This window comes from Lutjanus erythropterus, chromosome 22 (assembly GCF_056507025.1).
Source record: "Lutjanus erythropterus isolate fLutEry1 chromosome 22, fLutEry1.hap2, whole genome shotgun sequence".
In the NCBI taxonomy this organism is placed as follows: Eukaryota; Metazoa; Chordata; class Actinopteri; order Lutjaniformes; family Lutjanidae; genus Lutjanus; species Lutjanus erythropterus.
The window spans coordinates 28,729,945-28,753,753 of record NC_139338.1 but is presented as its reverse complement, the minus strand read 5'-3'; the positions used below and the strand labels follow the sequence as shown (position 1 = coordinate 28,753,753).

The 23,809-nt window shown below is 41.1% G+C and overlaps 1 protein-coding gene and 1 long non-coding RNA gene across 2 annotated transcripts in view; both read right to left on the bottom strand.

Annotated features, from left to right (window-relative positions):
• Positions 1–19,377, bottom strand: part of LOC146307102 (uncharacterized) — a 31,716-nt gene extending 12,339 nt beyond the window's left edge. The window contains exon 1 of the long non-coding RNA XR_014768960.1: positions 18,604–19,377. This is a non-coding gene — a long non-coding RNA (uncharacterized LOC146307102). The remainder of the gene's footprint in view (positions 1–18,603) is intronic.
• Positions 19,378–19,932: 555 nt separating this feature from the next.
• On the bottom strand, positions 19,933–22,881 carry LOC146307101 (potassium voltage-gated channel subfamily A member 10). The gene has a single exon (XM_084710680.1). It carries the CDS (start codon positions 22,632–22,634, stop codon positions 20,880–20,882), a length of 1,755 nt encoding a protein of 584 aa, XP_084566806.1. The 5' UTR covers positions 22,635–22,881; the 3' UTR covers positions 19,933–20,879.
• Between the last annotated feature and the right edge of the window lie 928 nt (positions 22,882–23,809).

The window sequence follows — 23,809 nt, the reverse complement described above, 5'->3', positions numbered from 1 at the left end:
ATGAATAAAATATAATGTAGATACTGAATATATGTGCAAAAAGTCCATTCATTGCAGCTACAGTATTATTAATGATCATGTTTATGTTTATTATGTGAGCATGAGACACAACGTTTGTTCCCTGAAAATTCACATCAAACATGAATAATGCAAAAAGAAACTGGTGATGGGATGTCACAATAAAAGCACAATATTCAGTCGCTCCTGGATTTTACAGGGTTGGTTTGTTTTGGGACTGTTGTGGCCTAAAATACCTGATTTCATAGCAACTTTGCTAAAAAAAAAAAAACAAACAAAAAAAAACAATGCTTTTCTGCATTTTTTGCAATGAAAATGGAGAAGAAAGAGAAAGTTCATTAAAAATCAAAGGCAAGTTGTTCAAGGGAGAACAGAACCACAGTGACGTAACTAACTTCACCAAAAATGATATGAATCTGCTTTATTTGTGAATGAAGAATTACACCTGAGGGGTGAAGAAGCAAAATCTGTTTTGGAGCTCAAAAACAAATAAATAAAATAAAATAAAATAAAAAAGGTAAAATAAATTAGCTGTATCCCTTAATATTACATCATATTTTATTGGTTATTTTTCCTGCAAAACAACAGAATCCACTGATTAATAAATAAACACAGTGCAGCAAAAAGTAGAATATTTCCCTCTGAAATGTAGTGGAGTAGAAGAAAGTACCATAATATGGAAGTACTTTAATATTGTACTTGAGTAAATGTACTCAGTTACTTCCTCCCACCATGAAAGCGTCCCACACAGCGTCATGTCTGACACACATCTGCGAGCAGCATCAGTTCGCCTCGGGGTTTATTGGAGGCCTCGTCGTTAACGGTGACCGATGAAATTCAATCAAGTGGGGCTGCCGCCGTGATTGGCCAGCTGGAGGGGCGTGACCCCGCCTCCTTGTGTCTGTGTGTGTCTGTGTGTGTGTGACACCAACAGCAGCTCCGCTCTGATTACTACAAACACACACACTCACATATTGTCTATTTATATCTGGTGGTGAATATTATTACTGAGCAATCAAATCTGTGTGTTCATGCATGACTGATGCGGCACATGGAGGCGAACGTGCCGCCGCCGCCGCAGCCAGTCAGCCGAAAACTGAAAAAAAAACAAAAAGAAAAACACAGAGAGTTACATGACGCAGTTGTGCCACCTCGTCTGTGGATAATGAAACAGGATTTTCCCTCTTTAAGCTTCTAAAAATAACTCCTAAATTCAGGGAGGGGGTCCATTACTGTCCGTCCTGTCAGACCACAGATATCGAACCACGTCTGACTGCTTTACATCATCATATTATATCACACACACACACACACACACACACACACACACACACACACACACACACACACACACACACACTGTGGGTCACTACGCTGAATATATGCTGGAACACTGATTTTCTGATGCTTCTGTCTGATTGGTCCACGTTTAACAAAGAAATCCTACCATGTTTTCAATGTGGTGTCCTGCAGGAGTAGAGCTACACAATGGACTGACGTGGACGGGGTCAGCAGCAACATGTATTTTAACAAGTGTACGCTGAATTTAGAATATTTTCACCATTTTACCTTTCTGTCAGACAGCCTTTTCTGACAGGAAACTGCTGTTACATAAGCCAAATATCACTCTCTCCAAACCAACCAAACTCCATTGATAAAACCAGTAATTTTACCTCGTAAAACACAGGAGCTGTTGGTCGACTGCTGCCTCCATCTGTTGGTTTGTTTGTGTTATTGTGTGACTTTGATGTTTTAAAAAGACAGTTCAGATTTACTGAAGTCACACAAACTAACTAACAGATGGAGGCAGCAGGTGAGCAGAAAGTTTTAGCCAGTGGAGTTTGGTTGGTTTGGATATTAGTGATAGTGATATTTGGCTTTTATAACGGTGGTGTCCCATTAGAAAACACGATCAGACAGCAAGCAGTGAAAATATTATATATGATATATATTATAAAGCACACACTCAGGGAGGACTTGGTCCCCATAAAACACCTCGTAAACTTGCACTGCTAAAATAATACTCAATTAGGAGTAAAAGTACTGGTGTTATAAGTAAACTTAAGTAAAAGTACAAAGTATTAGTGACTCTTAAGAGCTGACGTCACTTCTCCAAACTAGTGCTGCAAATTTTGTGTGTTTTCCTGAACTAATAGTAGAAAACACTAATAATCAATTAATCATTAATAATTTATCAGATACAAAGCACGTTTAGTAGATTATGTCTGGTAATGCAAACTTAAGTACCAGTATGAGTAAAAGTACAGACTTGAAAATCTACTCATAAAAGTACAAGTACCCCAAAAAGCGACTTAATTACAGTAATTTGAGTATTTGTACTTAGTTACTTCCAGTCCTGCTGCAGCCGACTTTGTTGCCTCAGATCTTGTACTTAAGTAAATGTAGTTACTGTGGTCTAAAAATACTCCACTACAAGTAAAAGTCCTGAATCCATAATGTTACTTCAGTATATTAATGTTATGTTAAGCTGTTATAGAATATTATTTATCATTAACAGATACATTCGAGACACTCGTATACTGCTGAGTAAAGTCGTGGTGTAGTACTGCATCACAACTACTATTATTAAAAAGTACCTTAAAATAAAACTGAAAAAAGTGAAGGCAGCTGCAGTTCCAGTTCTGTAAATGAATCCTGGGATGTGACGTTACACAAGAGAAGAAAGACGAGGCCCGTCATGTCTGATCGGAGACGTTTGACGCTCATCAGGACGGACTGCGAGCTGGAAAAGATCCGCCTCAGTTTGACCTTTGGTCAAAGTGAATTCATTACGCAGTCCTGCTCAACGCTGCACATCCACTCCTCGCTAAACCAAACGAGGGTGGACGGGCGGCGAGGCCTCCGAGGGGCCTCACACATGCTGCCCCCCCCCCGGCCCCGGGGGCCACGTTCATGATGTGTCTGTCATCTCTGCAGCAACAGCGGTCCTGTCTGAGACGAGCTCAGAGGACGAAGGTGACAAACTTGTGATGAGGACGGAGCATCAGTGAAAGATTTATTTAGGACTGTTTGCTCCGTCTGTCCCCTCCTGACTGTTTCAGACAATATGTCCCTCAGATATTCTGAATCAGACCTTACCACCTGCCTCCATACGTGTTTTAAATGCCTCATTCTTAAAAGTATTTTACCCACATTTTAAAGGTGGAGCAGCTCTGAGATCAGCTCACTCTGCTCCGCTTTAATCCCTTTTACTTCAGCCAGCAGCCGAGAAAAAAGACATGCAGAATCCTTGGACTTTTTCTGCAGTGTTTTTATGGACAAACTGTACATTTACTGCCACAAAGACAAATTCATTTAATCCCTCTTTTTCACACACACATGCTGCAGTGCTTATGTTTTCATGTTGATGGAAAATAGATGAGGAATTTTCACACATATTGAAGGAGAACTGGTTGGTTGCAGTGTTCCTCATCCCTGGTCCTCAGAGCTTCACTGTCCTGCATGTTTTAGATGTTTCTGCTCCAACACACCTGATTCACATGATCAGCTCGTCATCAAGCCTCTGCAGAAACCTGACAACAACCTGATCATCTGAATCAGGTGTGTTGGAGCAGAAACATCTAAAACATGCAGGACAGTGTGAATTGAGGACCAGGGTTGGAGAACACTGGTCTAGTGGACAGTGTTAGAGCTGTAGGCGTCTCCCTTTGCTCTGTGTCTCTCCAGCTCCACCCCTGATCGCTCATGAGGTGCACCTGGACTGACTCAAGTTTTTAAAAGCACCTGTGCAGGCAGCAGAAGTCGGAGGCTGGCAGCAGACATCTTACCTGCAAACCTTGTGGAAAATAAAAGTTTAGTCCAAAAAACAAAGAAAGAAGGCAGAAATCTCCAAAACTCTGCATCTCACACCAACACTCTCCAGATGGATAAACAGATACAGGCCAGAGGGAAAATCTGTTGTTGGGGCCAACTGTCCCTTTAAACATGATGAAAAACTTCACTATCAGCAGGTTCATGGATAAAAGTTGCAGGACTTACATCAATCAAGCAAATTTTTCCAAAGCAAGTTTGTGTGACTAATAAAGGAAAAGTTTTTACTTCTCTTAATATAAATTAACATTTTTCTTGACTTAGTTGATTAACTATGACATTGCAGTTGCAATGAAACACATTTGTGAATAAAAATCTGAGTGTATACGAACATTTTTGAAGGTGACAGGGTTGTTTATGTTAATGAAAGTCTTCTGATGTATGTGGTTTGTTAAATGTGAAATAAGTTAGAGAGTGAAGTGAAAAGTTTGGACCAGAGCCTGTAAGAGGAGCGAAGAAGCAGAGCAGCTGACAGACTATCACCAAAAATGGAGCCAAAAACAAAAACAGGCTTGTAGAATCTTTTCACCTTAATAAATGTGGAAGAAATTATTTCCTTGACAAAATATGTTGTTAGAATCACTAAAATTCTCTTAACCTGCTTTAAACTGGTCCCTTTTTACTTTATTTGCAGTTAAACAGATCTGGTCATGTCTTGATTTTTTTTTTTATCTTCCTGCAGCTGAAGTTAAAATCAGTTTGTTCAGATAACCAACACTGACTGATTCTGGGAAAAATATTTAATATTATTTAAGCAGAATCTGAGTTTCCAGCCTCTTCCTGCCTCCTCATGTTTGTGTTGTGTCTATGACGACGAACCTGCCCAGTTTCTCAGTTACACCAGTGAAAATGCTGGAAGTCGTGGTCAGGATTTCACTCGATGGAGGCGACATGACTGTTTTTAGACTCGGCTGTCTCACAGAGAAGTTCTGCAGAGCGAAACATCTGTCTCGTCTTTTCACTGCAGCTGCAGAGATTCAGAGAAGTGTTTCTTTAAAACAGTGACAGCGACAGTAAAACTGTTTTTTGACCCACTGACAGACGCATCAGATCAGAAAACACCTCTGTGTTGTTCTAAAACACATCCGCCACTAAAACACAATAAAACTAATTAATGCAGTAAATGAAGGTGTTGTAATCTTATGTAACGGCAGTAAACACAACATCAGCCTCAGCAAACATAACTGAGCAAAAACAAGGTGATGCTGCTTCTGTAGGTCTAATATCTGATTGGCTGTCATCATCACCATCATCATCCTCATCCTCAGTGTAGGTGCTGTGCAGCGCTGTGACCCATGGTTACGGTGCAGCACTTAGAGCAGATGATGCAGAAGTGATGGAGGCAGCAGCAGCAGCAGCAGCAGCAGCAGTCGCTCATGTGGAAACGTTGCGTTCAGTCAGTCTGGTTAGATAACGTCCACTGATGCCTCTTTGTTTGCTTGTTTTCTGCTTATTTGACTTTTTTTCTGTGTGTGTGTGTTTTCAGAAGCAACACAGTCAGCGGTGATCCAAACCGCTGAAACACATCTGAGACTAAAATATCATCTGCTCTGGAAAATGCTTTTTCACCACAGAGATTCCAGTGTGATGATTTACACCACTAATTATTTTATTTATTTATTTTTACAGTATTTAGAGGAAAGTTTCTGATTCACCTGCACTGCAGAATGAGAACAGCTTTCATATTAGCAGTCTCTGTTTAAATGGATTTTTATTCATTACATAATATTATTCCGTCTTTTCAAGCCTTATTATCATGATCTCTCTCTGTGTTCATCATTCATGTAGCAATTTAAATGTTTTTTTTTTACATGAAATAAGATTAAATTTGATGAGTAAACTGAGTTTTAGTGATACAAAGAGGCATTTAATTGCATTTCAAGCTCAGAAAATACTAGAGCAGCACAGTTAATGACAATAAATGACAATAAAATCACAGTATGGATAAATGCAAAACTGCCAGAACCAAATCACAATTTTTTGAAAAAGGAAAAATGTGTGAGAAAACAGAATTATAATGAGGTTCTGTAGAGCTGCAGAGATGAGCTGACAAGATATTTGTTTGGTTCAGACCTCAATAAAAATCACATCATCACCAGTTCATTTTTTTACACTGAACATTAAATTGTAATGCAAAACTCATCATTTGCACTTCTTGTGTTGCATGTTGCAATTTCAGTCAAGTTGATTAATCGATTAGATGTCAAGTATTAAATGAACTGGCAACTATTTATTTATTTTTATTTTTTATTTTTTTGAATGTTTTCTGGTTTCTTTCCTCCTCTCTGACAGGAAACTGAATATATTTTGAGTTGTGGACAAAACGAGACATTTGAGGACGTCAGATTGAACTGTGGGAAACACTGATCAACATTTTCTGACATGTTGTGGACCAAACAACTAATCAATTAATTATGAAAATGACTGAGTGATAATGAAGAGGTTTTCTTTCTGTGAGGAATCAGATGTTCAGGACGTCTCTGCAGCAGGTCAATAATTTAATATAAAATGGTATTTTGACACATTTTGCCTTTAACAAATATTTCTCCTCCTGTGATCTGAAAACTGTTCAGCCCTGATCATGAATCTGCAGCGTTCATTGATCTCGCTTGTCAGGATGGTGTCAGAGTGGAAGTGATGATGTCACACAATCATCCCCTCCACTATAAAGGAAACAACCGTAGAGTTTCTGCAGGAAGGCGCCGCAGCGGAGGGCGGGGACACTGAGAGGGATTAATTAGCATCCTCGCTGGAGTTTACATATATTTGATTAATTCAGGCCCTCGCAGCGCGGCTGCCTTTTAAAGATAACTGCTCTTCTCCGGGGCCAAACAATTAGGTTACATAAGATCATCTGAGTCTCACATTCCCATGTCACAGACCTCGAGCCAGCTGAGCAGCTCGCCTCAAAACCCTTAATTATGGCACGACGACGAGCCAATCATTTTCTATTTACTCCATCTCTGCTGCACACACACACACACGCACACACACACACACACACACACACACACACACACACACACACACACACACACACACGTCTCCAGTTAATGACCCGCTGCAGCCCAGGTTTAAAATAACCTGCATGAGGATATAAAGAACTGCCGCCATTTTCATCTGTCGTTGAGAGATAATTAGGGGTTTTTGTTCTCTATATGTTCAGCTTCTATTGTGGTTCTCACAGTGGGTTCTAAATGGTTTGGAAACCAGTTTAATAACTGGTACAAGAGAACAATAAACCTCTGACACCTTACAGTAACTTTGTCTCACACTCTTAGAAATAAAGGTGCTAACTAGAACCATAAAGGGTTCTTCAGCATGTCCCCATAGGAGAACCCTTTTTTATTTATTATCATAAATGTTCCACTTGGAAACAAACAGAGACAGTCTCTGAGGGAGAACCATCTGTGAGAGGTTCCTCCCAGAAAGCCCAATGAGAGGTTCTACAGAGAACCTTTCTGTGGTGTAACAGTTCCTGTTTCTGATCTCACTGTGATCTCAAGAGATGATTATTTAAGACAGACAAAAAAAAAGAACATTTTAAGATCTTCACTTTGGCTTAAATTAGTTCAAGACAAAGAGGCTGAATTTAAGAAAATGGTCAAAGTTTCATTTTAGTCTTAATCTGAAGCTAGAAAAAGACAAAATCTCATTTTGAACTTTTCCTAAACCTAAGATGAGTCATTTTGGTGCCTAACCTGAACCAAACATTATTTAATGATTATCGTTGACGACTAAGTATGTGACTTATGTAAAATACTTAAAGGATCAATATGTAGCAAGTGTGAATGCAAAACTTAGCACAGCAGTCCAAAGCTGACCACAGACAAATATTAAATTATTTCTAATTCAGGTTAATATAAAGCCTGTGGTTGTTTCCTCCCACCCCCTCCTCCCCAGACTACAGCTCAGGCAGCCTGCAGGAGCACTGCAGGAACACTGCAGGAGCACTGCAGGAACACTGCAGGAGCACTGCAGGAGCACTGCAGGAGCACTGCAGGAACAGTGTCTGAACTGTCTGAACTGTGACGGTGTGCAAACAGCAGGTCAGGACTTTAGGAGACTTAGATTACAGCAGATGAGCAGCATGGAGGCATTTAATGTTTTTTGGTTGTTTTTTATGTTTTACATTTTAGCCTTTTCTTGCCAAACTCATTGATTTAATATTAACGTAACATGTGAACTCTCTGACACGCTGAAGAAAAACTGGTCACACTGTTTTCATCCAGTTGTGTGTGAACATGACTCACTCTGTAGTTTGAGGTAAATTCAAACCCTGTGGACGTGATCTGATGGATACCTGAGCTGCTCTGCCCACGACTGAACCTCCACACTGAACATAAATTGGTTCTTATGCAACTGGAGGCTTAAATCTGCCCTTCAGCAGAGAGATTACAGAGGAGGAGGTGGGGGGAGAACTGATGGACACAAGAGCCCCAATCTGAGATTTCTGTCTCTCAACTTTACATTAAATATGTTTCACTCACTGTTTAGGTGCAGCTCGAATCCCAAACTGATTTCAGGAGTTAAAAAAGACGTCGTTTATGTTGAGATAGTCTCTTGTGTTTTTCCTCGTCATTGTTTGCTCTGAGTTCTGCTTCATGATGACTCAGCTGTTGTTGATCAGAGCGATCGGAGCCTCCAGAGAAACACCTGAACGAGTCGGACTGAACAACCCTCAGCTCACTCTGGGTTTTTATGGAAAAAAAAACAAATTTATTATCAGTTTTCTGTTTGGTTCAGTGTTAAAAAAATAGATACAATTATTTTAAACAAACACTAAAGATGCTTTCTCTCTATTTTTTCTCTTAATTTTCAAACAGATTTTGGGGGAAAATTAAAACAAACATTTAATTCTGCATTTGAAACTGTTTTAAAGTGACAGTTAAATATTAATGTGATTAGTGTTGGAGAGTTTGGAGGTCAGTATTGATTTTTAGACTTATATTGCATTTGATCTCTGTAAACAGAAACAGGTCAGTTACTGTTTGTGAGAAACACAGAGGGTGTCGATGGGCTTTTCTCAGCCCTGAGTTTTGTCTGCAGGCTTCCTCTCAGGACGTGTAAGGAACCAACAACCTCCAAGAACGCAGAGCAGCAACACGTCCACAAATCACTCGTTAACGCCGTCGGTGCAATACGTTGAGGAAACTTACTCGAGCTCGTCAGTATTTTCAGCCACTCGGATCTTCTTTGCAGCTGGACGATCAGAGGACAGAGTTTACACAGAGTTTTTGTGAACGAATCAGTGCTGATGAGTGTGACTGGTAGTTTTCAGAGGCTGGTATCAGTATCAGTGCATCAGTCTACTACAGGAGAAATAGATTCACATGAACCTGAATCAAATGGAAAGGCCACTGACACGGTACAGATGCTCCTTACTGGTGAAAATGAGGAAAATAAACACATTTTAGGCTCGTAACAATGTAGATTTTGCTATTTTATTTCACAGTACTTTCCTGCTGTTCTCTTACATCATCAGCAAGATTATTATATGGATATCAATCAGGAATATGAGATAAAATCTGTGAATGAACGTCTGAAAAGATGCAAGGAAAGTCATGTGGACTGGAAGTCATATTGTACAATTCAAGTCTGATAGAACTGATTTGAGGGAAAAAAAGTCAGAATATTATAACTTTCATTCTATATTTTCAGACTTTTATTGGATCTACACAGCTCCCTGTGCCTGTAAAGCCTTGCTGGCATAAAAAAAACAAATTAATTATGATAATCCCATATTTTCAGACCTCTATGCCAAACTGTGAGTTTAAATCAATATTCTATTACTGTAATTCAATATTCTCAGACTTTTACTGAATATATTCTGACTGAAATGTCAGAAAAATGAATCCTGTCAATTGAAAAATAGATCCAAACATGTGAAAACAGGTGGAGCTCCACCTGTTTTCTGACCGGACAGGTTTGTGGTTCAGAATCACAGCGTTCACCGTCATGATTCTGTAATTCAAATAATCTTTAAAAAAACTTGAAATCTGTTTAAAATGAACAGAGAGCAGCGTCTCCTGTGTGTAAGTCAGGACGAGCTCAGCCTCATCTTTGCTCCCTCACTGCTTTCCCACTTTTTTTGAGCAACAGTGGAGGCTGCAGCTGAGGACTGCCACTGTGTGTGTGTGTGTGTGTGCATGTGTGTGTGTGTGTGTGTGTGTGTGTGCATGTGTGTTATGTAACTTCCTCATTGCATTGTCTCTCCTGCTTCCAGCGCTTTCGCAGCCTGTGCAGAGCCGAGCCGGGTTACAGGAGTCGGGGTGGGCTGCAGAGAGAAGCTCATATTAATCACCTCACCCTCAGAAATCAGAACGAACGCTCCGCAGCCTCGTCTCTGCCGTCACACTCGAGTCTTAACGCCAAAAGCCTCAGTCATGTGTCTCCAGCTGAGCTCCAGAGCCACACGTTTCCCTCTGACAGTCATGTTTTAATAGAACTAATCACGGCTGAAGGCTCTGTGTGCTAACAGCAGTGTAATTAGTGGAGCTGCAGAAACTCCTCAGTAATACTTCTTGTGTTGCTCTCCTGTCACGCCAAGCATTACACGCCATCAGATTAAATGCATTTCTGAGGCTAAAAATAGAAACATGATAATGCATCGCATGTAAATACTGTACTGTTTATTTATATGAACATGGAGGCCTCGCCGGCTCCAGATTACGGAGCGGTTTGGATTAGTTTTACCATCTCTCGTTTAAAATGAGACGTCGATCAGTCTGACAGCTGTGACTGGATGTTTCTGTCGGCCGGCAAAGTTTTTCAATTTCGTCCAAGTTTTCGAGGACGCAAACTTCAGGGTCATGGTCATATTCTGACGTGAGGCGTTCAAGGACGTTCGAGAAATCATCATTTAGAGGTTGGAAAAAAGGCAGCTGCTCAGGTGAGACTAAGTGACTGACTCAGTAATTAAGATTAAGAACATGGACATAATCTTCCCGTGGACCGTGATCTCATCACATGATGGCGTAGAAACAGCACGCCACTTTTAACGACATCACATGTCATGTATGTGCATTTTATGCTGCTTGTGCAACAACTTTATGAGTTTTGGACGGATAAACCAGGGTTCAACATTAACCAGGGCCTGATGGACAGGCCTGGGATTACATGTAAAAGGATTATTAATGTGGATACACTACAAATGTAACTGTAATCCACCAGTTACAGATATAAAGCCTTACAGTACCATACACAGTGCACACAGCTTCAACTGCACCTGTCCAGAATAAAAACATGTCCACAGTCTCTGACTTCAGCTTCTTAAATGTGAATATTTTCTGGTTTCTTTTCTCCTCTCTGACAGGAAACTGACGATCTTTGATTTTTCCAGGCATTTTATGGACCAAACAACTTATTGATTAAGGGAGAAAATGGTTGACAGATTAATCAATAAAGAAAATACTCGTTACAGGAAACACTTGATAAATTGACTGAGAGACTGAGTCAGGATTAATTAATATGTATAAATAAAGATATTTAACATGAATTTTATTCATTAGGAGGTTGGCTCGTTAAAAGGTTTAATAAATTGGTCTAGAAATATTTTTTCAGCATAACTGAAGAGTAAAAATCAGAATAAAGGTTTGACCCAGTTCTCAAACATGAGTGAATGATGAAAGCGATAATCAGTTTTCGTGTGACTCTACGTGACCCTGAAAGCACCGTTATGTCTCAACACGTCCACCTGTTGCTGATGTTCTCGTACTGAACCTCAGTCTGTGTTCTCGTCTTGTTCCCAGGTTGTTCTCATGTTCCTGATCCTCCTCCTTGGCAGAAGTCGGTCGAGCTGCAGCCGTCGGCCTCCAGCACCAGACGGCTTCCTCTAATTGGGATCTGCAGAGATCTGCCGCCAGTTTACCAGATTACACAGCGGCGGCAGCGGCGGCTCTGCCAGAATTTCTGAGTATTGGACGGCGTCCCAGAACTCGTGGATAGTCTGGTTCTATCTGGCTAATTGATGCGTCCAGCGGAGAACAGCAGAGGGCTGAACTGTGGATCAGTTTAGACTGATAGAACCACACAGCAGGGGACGGATAGATCGGTGGAACACTACATGGCCACAAGTATGTGGACACCTGCATATTATACACTCTTAGAAATTAGGGTTCCAATGGTTCTAGCTTCACAAGAAATCTTTTTTGAACAGAGGATTTGTCAAGGGCTGTTTGCCAGACTAAGGGTTCCATTAGGAACCTTTTTCATCCAAAGCAGGAAGAGTTCTTCATGGATTGTTGAAGGAACGTGTGTTAAAAGATCCTCAAATCAAATGTTTATGTTAAATGTAGATGTATCTAGAACCCCGTGAATCAATTCATTTCACTGTGTTCTTGTGTTTGTGCCTTATCTGTAGAATACAACATGGTTCTCTGTGGAACCTCAGAAGAAAAGACAGTTACAGGAGAAACTGGTGGGTTCTAGATGAACCTTTTGAATAGAAAACGGTTCTTGGTAGAACCCCTTGGGTGACTCTTAGATGAAACCCTTATTGATTGGACTGCCTCAACAAACGATTACAGGTCGGCAAAACTTAGTTTAGTTTATTTCAGAACTTAAGAGATCGAGTTTAAAAAAAGTTTTCTCAACTTTCTACAGTTGAAGAATGACTTTAGAACGATAAACAAAAATAAAAAATAAATGAATGAAGAAAACGTTCTTCATTTCCAGTTTTTGTTGGAGGCAGGGGGACAGACTGCAAACCCCCGTCTTATTAAACACAACTCATTTCTTTTTTTCTCTCATTTCATGTCATAATTGTGAACATTTGGTTTTGTTGACTCTCATTTTGCCTTCAGCCATTATTAACATACATACATGTTCACATCTGCCGCTCTCACGTCCTGCTCAGTGATGTAAAGAATAAAACACGAGGAAAGAGGAGACTCCATCACTGGTGTTTACTGATATTAAACCTCCACGCGGCTCCCTGTGACTCTTATTTTAGCAGATTAACAAACTGAAGTCCATCCTGAACAAACACCAGGAGCAGCACGGCGCTGCGGCACGGCGCTGCGGCACGGCGCTGCGGCACGGCGCTGCAGCACGGCGCTGCGGCATGGCGCTGCGGCATGGCGCTGCAGCACGGCGCTGCGGCAGCGACGCAGACCAGAGGAAATGGTGATGGAGCCGTAATTACTGAGTTAAATCAGATGAGAGTAATCAAAGATGCAGGCTAACATGTACATCGCCGTTCGGTTGAGTGCATCCAGATGCTGCACCGCTGGCGGTGTGTCAGCGTAGGTGAGGCCACGTGGACAGATTTTCCTCCCGCAGCTCTCTGCTGCTCGCTGACACACGACGGAGACGATGGAGCTGAACGACTGTTTTCTTCATGCAAAGAGAAAAACTGTTGTCATGGTTATTGAAGTGAACGTACTGTAGAATCAACACGGCGTTACGTAACCTAACTGGATTGGGGCAGCGAGGAGACCTGGAGCTCCTGAAATGATTAAAGGCAGGAGGACAGAGCGATAAGGTGATGAGGTCAGCAGGAGCCGAGCTCAGATGATTTAGCACAAAATAAAAAATGCACATTTATCATTTTTAGACGCCTGAAAAGTGGAACATGAAAGTAGAGATGTCTCGCTGTTTTGTTCTGCAGTCACAGTTCTCTGCAGTCCTTCTCATAAATACTCCGTCAGCCTCGAGAACATCAAGTATCTACATGAAGGAGGTCAACTTTATCTACAGTATATGGCCAAAAGTATATGGACACCTCTGCCCACAGCTGTTGTTTGCTTTTATGTGTAAATTATAATTTTTCACAGTTTTTCAGACCTGTGGGATGATTTTCAAAACTCTTCAGCACATCTACTTTTTTATATCCATATTTTTCTGTCCTGAATGATTCACAAATTAAACTTCAGTCACATTTTTAGAAATATCCACAATAATAATATTTCATAATTACTTTGTGCATTTTGGGAAATTACTTCAAGTTTTCACAAATTTCCTTAAAAACAACAAGACTGCGGGTCTGCAGTGATGAGTCTTCACCAGGCTTGTTTAGTTTTGGTGCTTATTTACAGTTCCCTTTCAAAAAACTGAATTTCAAAAATGCATTTAACAAAATGTATCCTTAACCTTCATATATGCTATAAGTTTTCCAGCCCTGGTCCTCAGAGCTTCACTGTCCTGCATGTGTTAGATGTTTCTGCTCCAACACACCTGATTCACATGATCAGGTTGTTGTCAGGTTTCTGCAGAGGCTTGATGACGAGCTGATCATGTGAATCAGGTGTGTCGGAGCAGAAAGATCTAAAACATGAAGGACAGTGAAGCTCTGAGGACCAGGGATGGGAAACGCTGCTATAAAGAGATGTGCATCTTTTCAGGTGCTACAAAATCTATATTTAGTTGTTTTGGTTTTTTTTATTTTTTGCTCCAAAGGCCACAAAATCATCACAAACTGTAAAATCTGACTAACAGAACTCTGCATGGCATGCAGTGACAAAGCATTGTGGGTAGTTTTGTGATCATGTCCACAGTGTAAATTCTTTAATTTCCTTTACAGCACTGAAAGGACCAACTCAGTTACAGTGTCACTTTTTCTGACTCTTTCTAATTGTTAGTCATTAATGGGTTAACAGTCGCCGTCGGGTCAGATTTGACCCAGAGCAGAGTCAGGCGATGCTAGCGGCGAGCACTAACTTAAATCAAATGCTAACGTCAGCATGCTAACTTTTTCACAAGACTCTGGTAACTAAAGCATGATAAACATTTTTATGGGTATGTTTGGGAAACTCAAAGCACTTGATGGAGGAAAACTGAGGTTTTGGTTAAATATTAAACAAATCTAAGAATCTGCAGTGATGCTACTGGACTGGAAACCTAATTTCATGACAATCCCTCTGACAAGTTGTTGACATGTCACTTCAAACCATGAACGCCAACCTCATGGTGACAGTAGAGGAAGAGTCATCCGTCCAATGGCTGCTGAGATATTTCAGTCTGGAACAAACTGGTGGACGGTTGGACCGCTGCCACTCCTGGAGCCACGCAGCGGCTCGGATAAAAATAAGGTTCAAAATATGGTTCAACTTTTTTCACACTGAGCTGTTCTTTGTCTGAACTCTAATGCTCTGAATGGGAGTAAATCCCTGCAGCAGGTCCAACATCTGGTGGAACGACTGAGAGCGGAGGCTGTTACGGCAGCACATTAAAGGGATAGTTTGGGTTTTTTTGAAGAGGGGTTGAATGAGGTACAATTTAGAGTATTTTTCACCACTTTACCTCGATGTTAGAGAGACTTTTCTGACAGGAAACTGCTGTTATATCAGCTAAAAATCACTCTCTCCACACCAACCAAACTCCATTGACAAAAACCTTAATTTTACCTCTCAGAACACGGGAGTTGCTGGTGTGCTGCTGCTTCAACCTGCTAGTTTGTTTGCAATATTGTGTGATTCAGTGTTTTAAAAGTTTAGTTTGGATTCGCCGAAGTCCCACAACAACACAAACACACTAACAGATGGAGGCAGCAGCAGACCAACAACTGCTGTGTTCTGTGATGAAAAGTTACTGATTTTGTCAGTGGAGTTTGGTTGATTTGAAGAAAGCAATATAAACACGTGATTAACAGTTTACATGCATATAAACTCTGGTTTGGTCTTTTAAGACGGCCACCTCTGAGACGTTCAGGGTCTCTCGGGACAGAGAGCCTCCAGCTGTCACACAGATCAGAGCTAACACCCAGTGAAACAGCTGAGAGGCTCCACGCCTGCAGACTCCATCTGTCGACTGCAGCTTTTAACCAAATCTAAAAATAAAAAAGAAATTCTCACATCCACCTTCCACAGAGTGAGGTGGGAATCCTGCAGGAGTTTGTTTATGTTGATCATACGTTAACCTACATCCATACAATCATTTTATGTATATTTAATCATGAACTAAATGTGGAACGGCTAAAGTTGTGTTTATATTTTTTTCTGACTAGAAAACAGGAACATAATATGATCTGTGAAACTGTTAAATACTATTTTTAAAAGGAAGATTATGTTGTTTCAGAAACTGTGCTGCCCTAAAGAGGAAAAAGGCAGGAACTTCTCACAGAGCAGAACTGAGAAAAATGACTTTAAACTTTTCTTGCTGTTGAGCCAAAATAGCTGCAGGCAGACAGTTGTATGTGTGTCGGTTTTATATTTTTATATCAGGTTATTGTTTCTACATATTAATCCTGACCTCTGATTTGACCTTTGACCTTATTTGATCTGATCACTTTCGCTTTAAGAAGCAGAATAATGACAAATATGATCAAATCCTCAGTTTGATGATGATGTCAAATGATACTGCACCTTTTATATATGTTATTATTTATTATTATTGTCATCATCATTATTTTTTTTTATAAAACTTATTATTATATTAAAGTACACTTGTGATGCTCTAAGTAACTTTTAAAATTAAATTATTTTTAATGGTTTTGGGATGTTTCTGAGCATCTGAAGATGATAATATTTATATTTAATAAAAATAATATTTTAAATATAAATGCCAATATGTTGCAACAGAAAAAATATTAAACACCCTCAAACCTTTTCTGATAAAATATGACACTGATTGATTTCTTTTTTCTTTTTATGACAGGTAGTCATCTTTAGTGTGTATGCATAGAAAAATGTCAGTGCACATTATCCCTTACAGAACACAGAACAGGTAAGAACTGATGTTTTATTTATTTGCTTTGATTGGTTGAAGGTCTATCCATTTACATCTATCAATAACACCTCTTTAAAACTGAATTTGAAAATTGTCCTGTCGATGCCATGAAAGTTTGACTGGAACATTAATTCAGTCATGAAACTTTGGATAAAAATCATCTTCAAGTCTCTACCTTGGACTTGTGAGTATTTTATAGTTTTTGCAGTAAAGTTGGATTTAATTGAGTGAAACATGAGTCAAAACTAAGATCCTTTACAGACTGAGTGGAACGTGTATTAACTAACTCTTCATGTATTGTTTTATTTTCCTGGTGGAAATGGGTTACCATGATTTGTGCATTAAAAAGACTGAAAAATAGTCAAAATGCACGAGGATTTTCTTCTCAAAAGTTGACCAATGGCAGTGTTATGTTTCCTATATTTTCATTCTGAGGCTTAGACAAAGTATTATTGCTGTTCTGCTGTATATTCATCTGAGGAAAAAGCTATATTCAAATTCCTCTACTCTGCACACACACAAACTACACACACACACACACACATCTCTGTGTAATGGTACGCAGCAAAGCCCATTGTAATCTGCTTTGAAAGATTTCCAACTTGTCCTCCGGTCAAACGGGTCAAACACAAACTCAGCGTTCATTTTGTTCTCACAGAGACTCCTGCAGCTCCCACACACTCAGTCTGTCTGAGAGGAACACGGCGAGTTCGTACGACTGACAGGATGCACAACCTGAAAACAACCAAACCGCAACCACCACGTCCAGGACTCATGTTTAGCTGCAGGACGGTAAAACTTACACTCATTCATCATCTCAGACTGTGGGCTGCAAGAAAACCTAAATGAATCAGAAATCTTCCCACGGTGTCGGAGTTTGAGCTTATTTCGGGGACAGATGATGATGTTGAAGATGCTCTGACCTCCAAAAGTAAAGTCAAACATCCAGGTCTCCTAGAAATGACATCAACATACAACTAATTGTTTCAAAAGTCTGTCTCTCAACTTCAGCAGCACTTTGGTCAAGATTATTATGAAAACATGCAGATCGAAAAAACACGTTTATGCTTTAAAAAAAGACGACCAAATTTAAGATCTCATTTAAGACGACCAAGTTTTGGTTTAGATCTCACTGTTATTTCAACAGCTGATTATTTAAGACAAATTTAAGATCAATGCAGTGAAACAAACCCAGAGGAAAAGAAAACTTCAAAATAAGATCTCGTCTTTGTCTAGTTTGTCTCTCCTGGACATAAAGGAGTTCAATTTAAGACCATTTTCTCATACTTCTTAAATTCGGCTCCTGAGAAATCGCCTTTGTCTCGTCTCAGCCTGAGACTAATTTGAGCCTCAATGATCTTAAATTTGTCTTAAATAATCAGCTCTTGAAATAACAGAGAGATCTAAAGGAAAACTTTGTCGTCTTAAAAGAGATTTTAAATTTGACTCAGAGGTCAAATTAAAGTCTTGCTGCTCCCCAACACACAAACACACACACACACACACACACACACACACACACGCACGCACGCACGCACGCACGCACGCACACGCACGCACGCACGCACACACACGCACGCATACACACACACACACACACACACACACACACACACACTCCTTTCTGTCATTGGATTAGTGGATGGCTGTGTCTGACCGTTTCTGTCTGTAGCCGACAGTATGACATCACACTCACTTTGCGCTGTGATTGGCCGTCTGTGCAGCTTCGTTTCTCTAATTCTTTGTGCAACGATTTCTGTCACTTTTCATGTGAACATCTGCAACCAAAACTACGGACGTCTTCCAGGAGGGACTGTCTGAAAATGTTACCTCCATATTGAAACGTCATCACGTCTCACACTTCTGATTGGTCGAACACACCCGAGTGAAAAAGTTACTCCAACTTTTAGATTTCAGCGTTACACCTGGACAAGAGGATTTAATTTTGGCACTAATGTTCTTCCATACAGTGAGGAGCTGAGTATGGAGTAACATTAATGACAAAACAGCTCCTTCTCTGCATTTCCAACCAAATAAAAAGACATTTTAAACCCAAAATAATCACATGTATTGATCTGTGGCACTGACCTGGTGTCTGTGTTGCTTGAACTCTCCAGATGGTCTCTGCGCTGTCCTCTTTTCTTGGCTGTCATTCCTTCAATTTACTTCCATATTATGTCCTCTTTTTTAAAAAAAAAAAAAAAAAAATCATAGATGTTCTTCAGTTTAAAATAATCACAAACAAGGCTGTTGTTCAACATCTAAAAATCTTCTCTGTAGGTCCTCTGAGAGCCAATCAGCTCTCATTTAGAAAAAAACAAAGGAAAAGTATCTCACTTCTTTGTCAGAACCTGAGTGGAGGAAAACAGGTGTCTGCACCTCAAAAATAGACTTATTTTATCTCCAAATAAGTAACACCAGAATCCGATTCATAAACAGTAGGCTTGTGGGAAATATGTACACGTTTGCTGCAACTTTTCAGTGTAAACATAACGACTAAATATAGGGTAGGTACGAAAAATAAAATTTGGCTTTTTCTTGCTGCACTACTGAGTACGGACTGCTTCCTACATTATGTACAACAGTCTGGTCGGTCCTGTTAATCCTCTCCGAGATGTCAAGTAATTATTCCAAGTCCTGCTCGTCCTTGATTATGTGCAGCCGACATGTCCTATTTTCCACACTAATGTATCCACGAGTCTCATGTCATGTTCTTTAGGTGTTCCTGCTTTAAAGGGTCGGTTTGTTTGTTCATAACTCCACAGTTTGTTCACTGATGGATGGATGAGCTTAACCTGCCTACAGAGGCCCATTTCAGTCAGTAAAAGAAAAAAATATCCCCATGGTAAATCATAATCTAAAAAAAAAACTTACAATAATGAGATGAAGTTGAAGTAATGACAAAACTTTGTAAGTAGAAATGAAAGAGTCATAATTATGAGATAAAAAGTTGAAATTATGAGATTAAAAACATTAAAATTGAGACCAAAAGTCATAACTATCAAAAAAAGGTTGAAATTATGAGAAAAGTCATTATTATTAAACAAAATGTATAATTATACAATAAAACATCAAGATTATGAGATAAATAGGTCAAACCTTTGAGATTTAAAGTACAGTTGTTAGATGGAAAGTCAAAATTATGAGTTAAAAGGTCAAAATGACGGGATAGAAAGTCAAAATAAGGCAAGAAGTCATTAATATCAGAGAAAAAGTTCAAAATTGTAAAATTAAAAGTCATAATTATAAATAGAAAGTCCAAATCATGAGATAAAAGGTTGATAAAAAGTCAAAACAATGCAACAAGTCATTATAATGACATAAAAAGTCATAATTATGTAATAAAATGTCAGAAATATGAGTTAAAAAGTCCAAATTCTGAATTAAAAGGTAAAAATTCTGAATAAAAAAGTCAAACTCATGAGATAAAATCCAAATTATGAGATAAAAGTCATAATTATTAGACAGACATTCCAAATTATGATTAAAAAAATGAAATAAAAAACTTGAATTACTTTTAATCTTATTATATGATCTCATAATTATGACCTACTGTGGGTATTTTTTTTATTTTACTGGCATTAATGGGCTTCCATACTTACCAGATGATGGGGATTAAAATGTGCTTTTTATAAATCATCCCCCGTTGCTCTTAAAACTTTTCAGGATTGCAAAGTGTTGATCCTCCGACCAGAAACCTGCAGCGGGTCGCCCGCAAAAACCGTTGTGTAACGAGTAAAAATATATGTATAGAAATTCAGTAACGGGTAAAAGAGGTGAGAACAATAAAATAACACGTACAACACATGTTGTTTGTGCTGGAGAACTCATGACTGAAAATGACTGTGCAGTATTTGTTACGTTTAAATCAAGCCTAATCAGCTGGTGGGGTTTTATTGTGAAAGTCTACGATACATCCTGTGATTCCACATCCTGCCAAATAATGAGACGTCCCTATCTGTAAGCTAGCTGATGGCTAAAATGGATGACAGAAAGGCAAAAATAGCCAATGGAGAACACAGAATTGAAAATAACACTTTCTGTGGATTTGTGGATGTAAAAAGTACCAAAACTATTAGCTTTTGTTTGCCGTGAGTCGGGCACATCGTCTCTGAGGGAAAAAAGTGAGTAGCTATGTGTCGGGTCGGGGTGCAGAACTTAAACTAATGGTGTCTGGATTTGACTTGGAGATAATTGCTGGTAACGGATCGGTTCTGCGGGCGGGCGCTGGTTTGCAAAACTGGACCCGTGCAGGACTCTACGTCCGGCTGCTGTGTGCAAAGACTTGAGAGCCCGTTAACGAGGGTTTATTCTACATGAGTATGGGCCGTAATAGTCTGTTTAATAACATGAGGACAGCAGGACTACAGGTCCGTCTCCCGTGTGTCCAGGCAGAACGCATAAAGCGACCTCTTGAAGTCCATACTGCTGTTCGCTTTGATGTTCGCCTTCTCCACTGTAGCGCTGGCGTCGTTGTTCTCCACGTCCTGCGACTTGGTGGATGATTTACTCCCTTTACGCTTGAGTTCGGGACTCGCGCGGCCGCTGTTTGGCTCGTCCTTCAGCGAGGACTGGTCCTGATCCGTCTCTCTGTGGTAGAAGTAGTTGAAGTTTGAGACGATGACGGGCACCGGCAGGGCGATGGTGAGCACACCAGCGATGGCGCACAGAGATCCCACGATCTTACCCCCGACCGTCACCGGTCTCATGTCCCCGTAGCCAACAGTCGTCATGGTGACCACAGCCCACCAGAAGGCATCAGGGATGCTGGAGAAGTGCGACTCCGGCTCGTCGGCCTCGGCAAAGTACACGGCGCTGGAGAAGAGGATGACCCCGATGAAGAGGAAGAAGATGAGCAGTCCGAGCTCCCTCATGCTGGCTTTGAGCGTCTGGCCCAGGATCTGCAGCCCCTTGGAGTGCCGGGACAGCTTGAAGATCCTGAAGACGCGGACAAGGCGGATGACCCTGAGGATGGCGAGGGACATGGCCTGCTGCCCGTTCTGGTGCTCCTGGCCCTGCTGCTCGGCGAGCTCCGTGCCCACGGTGATGAAGTAAGGCATGATGGACATGATGTCGATGATGTTCATGATGGTCTTGCTGAACTCGGACTTGCTGGGGCAGGCGAAGAAGCGCACAAAGAGCTCGAAGGTGAACCAGATGACGCAGGTGGTCTCGATGATGAAGAAGGGGTCAGTGAAAGTGAGGGACGGCCTTGGCGCCGTGCTGTTGTCCAGCCGGCTGGTCACCGGCAGCTCCCGCTCGTCCCTGAACTCCGGCAGCGTCTCCAGGCAGAAGGTGATGATGGAGATGGTGATGACGATCACGGAGACTATGGCGATGCCCCGCGCCGGGCTGGAGCTCTCTGGGTACTCGAAGATGAGCCAGACCTGCTTCTGGAACTCGTTCTGTGGCAGGGGTTTCTCCTCCTCCTTTATGAACCCTTCGTCCTCCCTGAACCGCTCCATCGCCTCCTCCCCCAGCTGGTAGAACCGGATCTCATCAGCGAACACATCAATGGACACGTTGACGGGTCTCCGGATCTTCCCTCCAGACTGATAGAAGTATAGAATCCCGTCAAAGCTCGGCCGGTTGCGGTCGAAGAAGTACTCGTTCCGGAGTGGGTCAAAGTATTTTATCCTCTTGGCGGGGTCTCCCAGTAAAGTGTCAGGGAACTGGTTCAGGGTGCCCAGCTGGGTTTCATACCTGAGCCCTGCGATGTTGATGAGCACCCTCTCGTTGCTCTCTGTGTCCATGTCCATGTCCAGCATGTCCTCGTCGAACAGATGGGGACTGTGGTCCGCGCGTAAAAGCGCATCCATGGCGTTCTCGCTGCAGCTGAAAGTGTTGTTCATGTCGTTGATCTTCCAGGCGCTCTGCTGCTGCTGATGATGATGATGATGAAGAGGAGGGTGAGGATGCTGGTGATGAGGACTCCCGCGGGTGTTCAGCTCTTTACCGTAGTCCTCCCCGAGTCCAGTTTGAACGAAGCCCGACTGAGGGACATCCAGCGCGTTCCGGCAGCTCTCCTCGGCATTGTTGCCTCCTCCTCCTCCTCCTCCTCCTCCTCCACCGCTCCCTTTAGCGCCGCCGTTCTCAAAACTCACCAAGGCTATCTCCATTCCGCAGCCATCCACAGTCACTGAGAGAAGAGGAGGAGAGACTTGTTGAGCTGCAGCGCGAACATCCTCTCTCACACTCCGGGAAAAAGAAAGTTACAAAAAATAAAAAATAAAATAAAATCCCGTGCAGCGGACGGAGCGGCTCGGATCACGGACCTTTCTCTTCTTTACATGAGTGCGTGTGTGTGTCGTCTCCGCTGCTGCTGTGGATGAAGTAAATATTAAACCCACCGGAGAGGAGAAGAGGAGGAGAAGAGGAGGAGAGGACCCGGATGAGAGAGAGAGAGCGGAGGCTGTAATGATGATTCCTGACGTCAAAAGTGCTGTTCGGAGCGTTTAGCTGAAAATGTCTGAGAGAAGACAAGCTTCTCTCTCTCTCTCTCTCTCTCTCTCTCTCTCTCTCTCTCTCTCTCTCTCTCTCTCTCTCTCTCTCTCTCTCTCTCTCTCTCTCTCTCTCTCTCTCTCTCTCTCTCTCTCTCTCTCTCTCTCTCTCTCTCTCTCTCTCTCTCTCTCTCTCTCTCTCTCTCTCTCTCTCTCTCTCTCTCTCTCTCTGGGGGCGGAGACGCGCTCAGCTCATTTTCAGGGTTGATGGTGCGTTCAGCCGCTCTGAAAATGTTTTATTTTATTAAGAGAAAAGGCAAAAAAAAAAAAAAAAAAAGAGAGAGAGAGAGAGAGAGACAGAGAGAGAGAGAGAAAGAGAGAAACCACATATGACAAAGAGCTGGAAGAAGCATTTAGATCATTTACTTCAATAAAAGTATGAAAACTACAAACTACAAACTACAATTTTCCACTACAAGTTAAAGTCATGCATTCAACATCGAGTCAACAGAACTTAAAGAAAATGAAAAATAAAAATATAACTTGTGCAGGAAAAAGTTCTGTCAGTGGTTTACTGTCATATTAAAGGGACAGTTCATCAAATCCAAACTATTCATTCACCAAGATACACTGTAAAACTGGATAAGTTAGCAGTAATCTGGACTTCATTAACCCAAAAGTTGGAGGTTATCAGAGTTTAAATATTTGGACTTGGTCATTTTAATTTCATCGTAAACAAAATCTAGATGTAACACTGATAAAGCAAATTCACTCCCTCACTAACAGACAGAAATTAAAATAACATGTTATTTCATGTTCAGTAAACTCAAGACTGCAATGATTTTAACATCAAT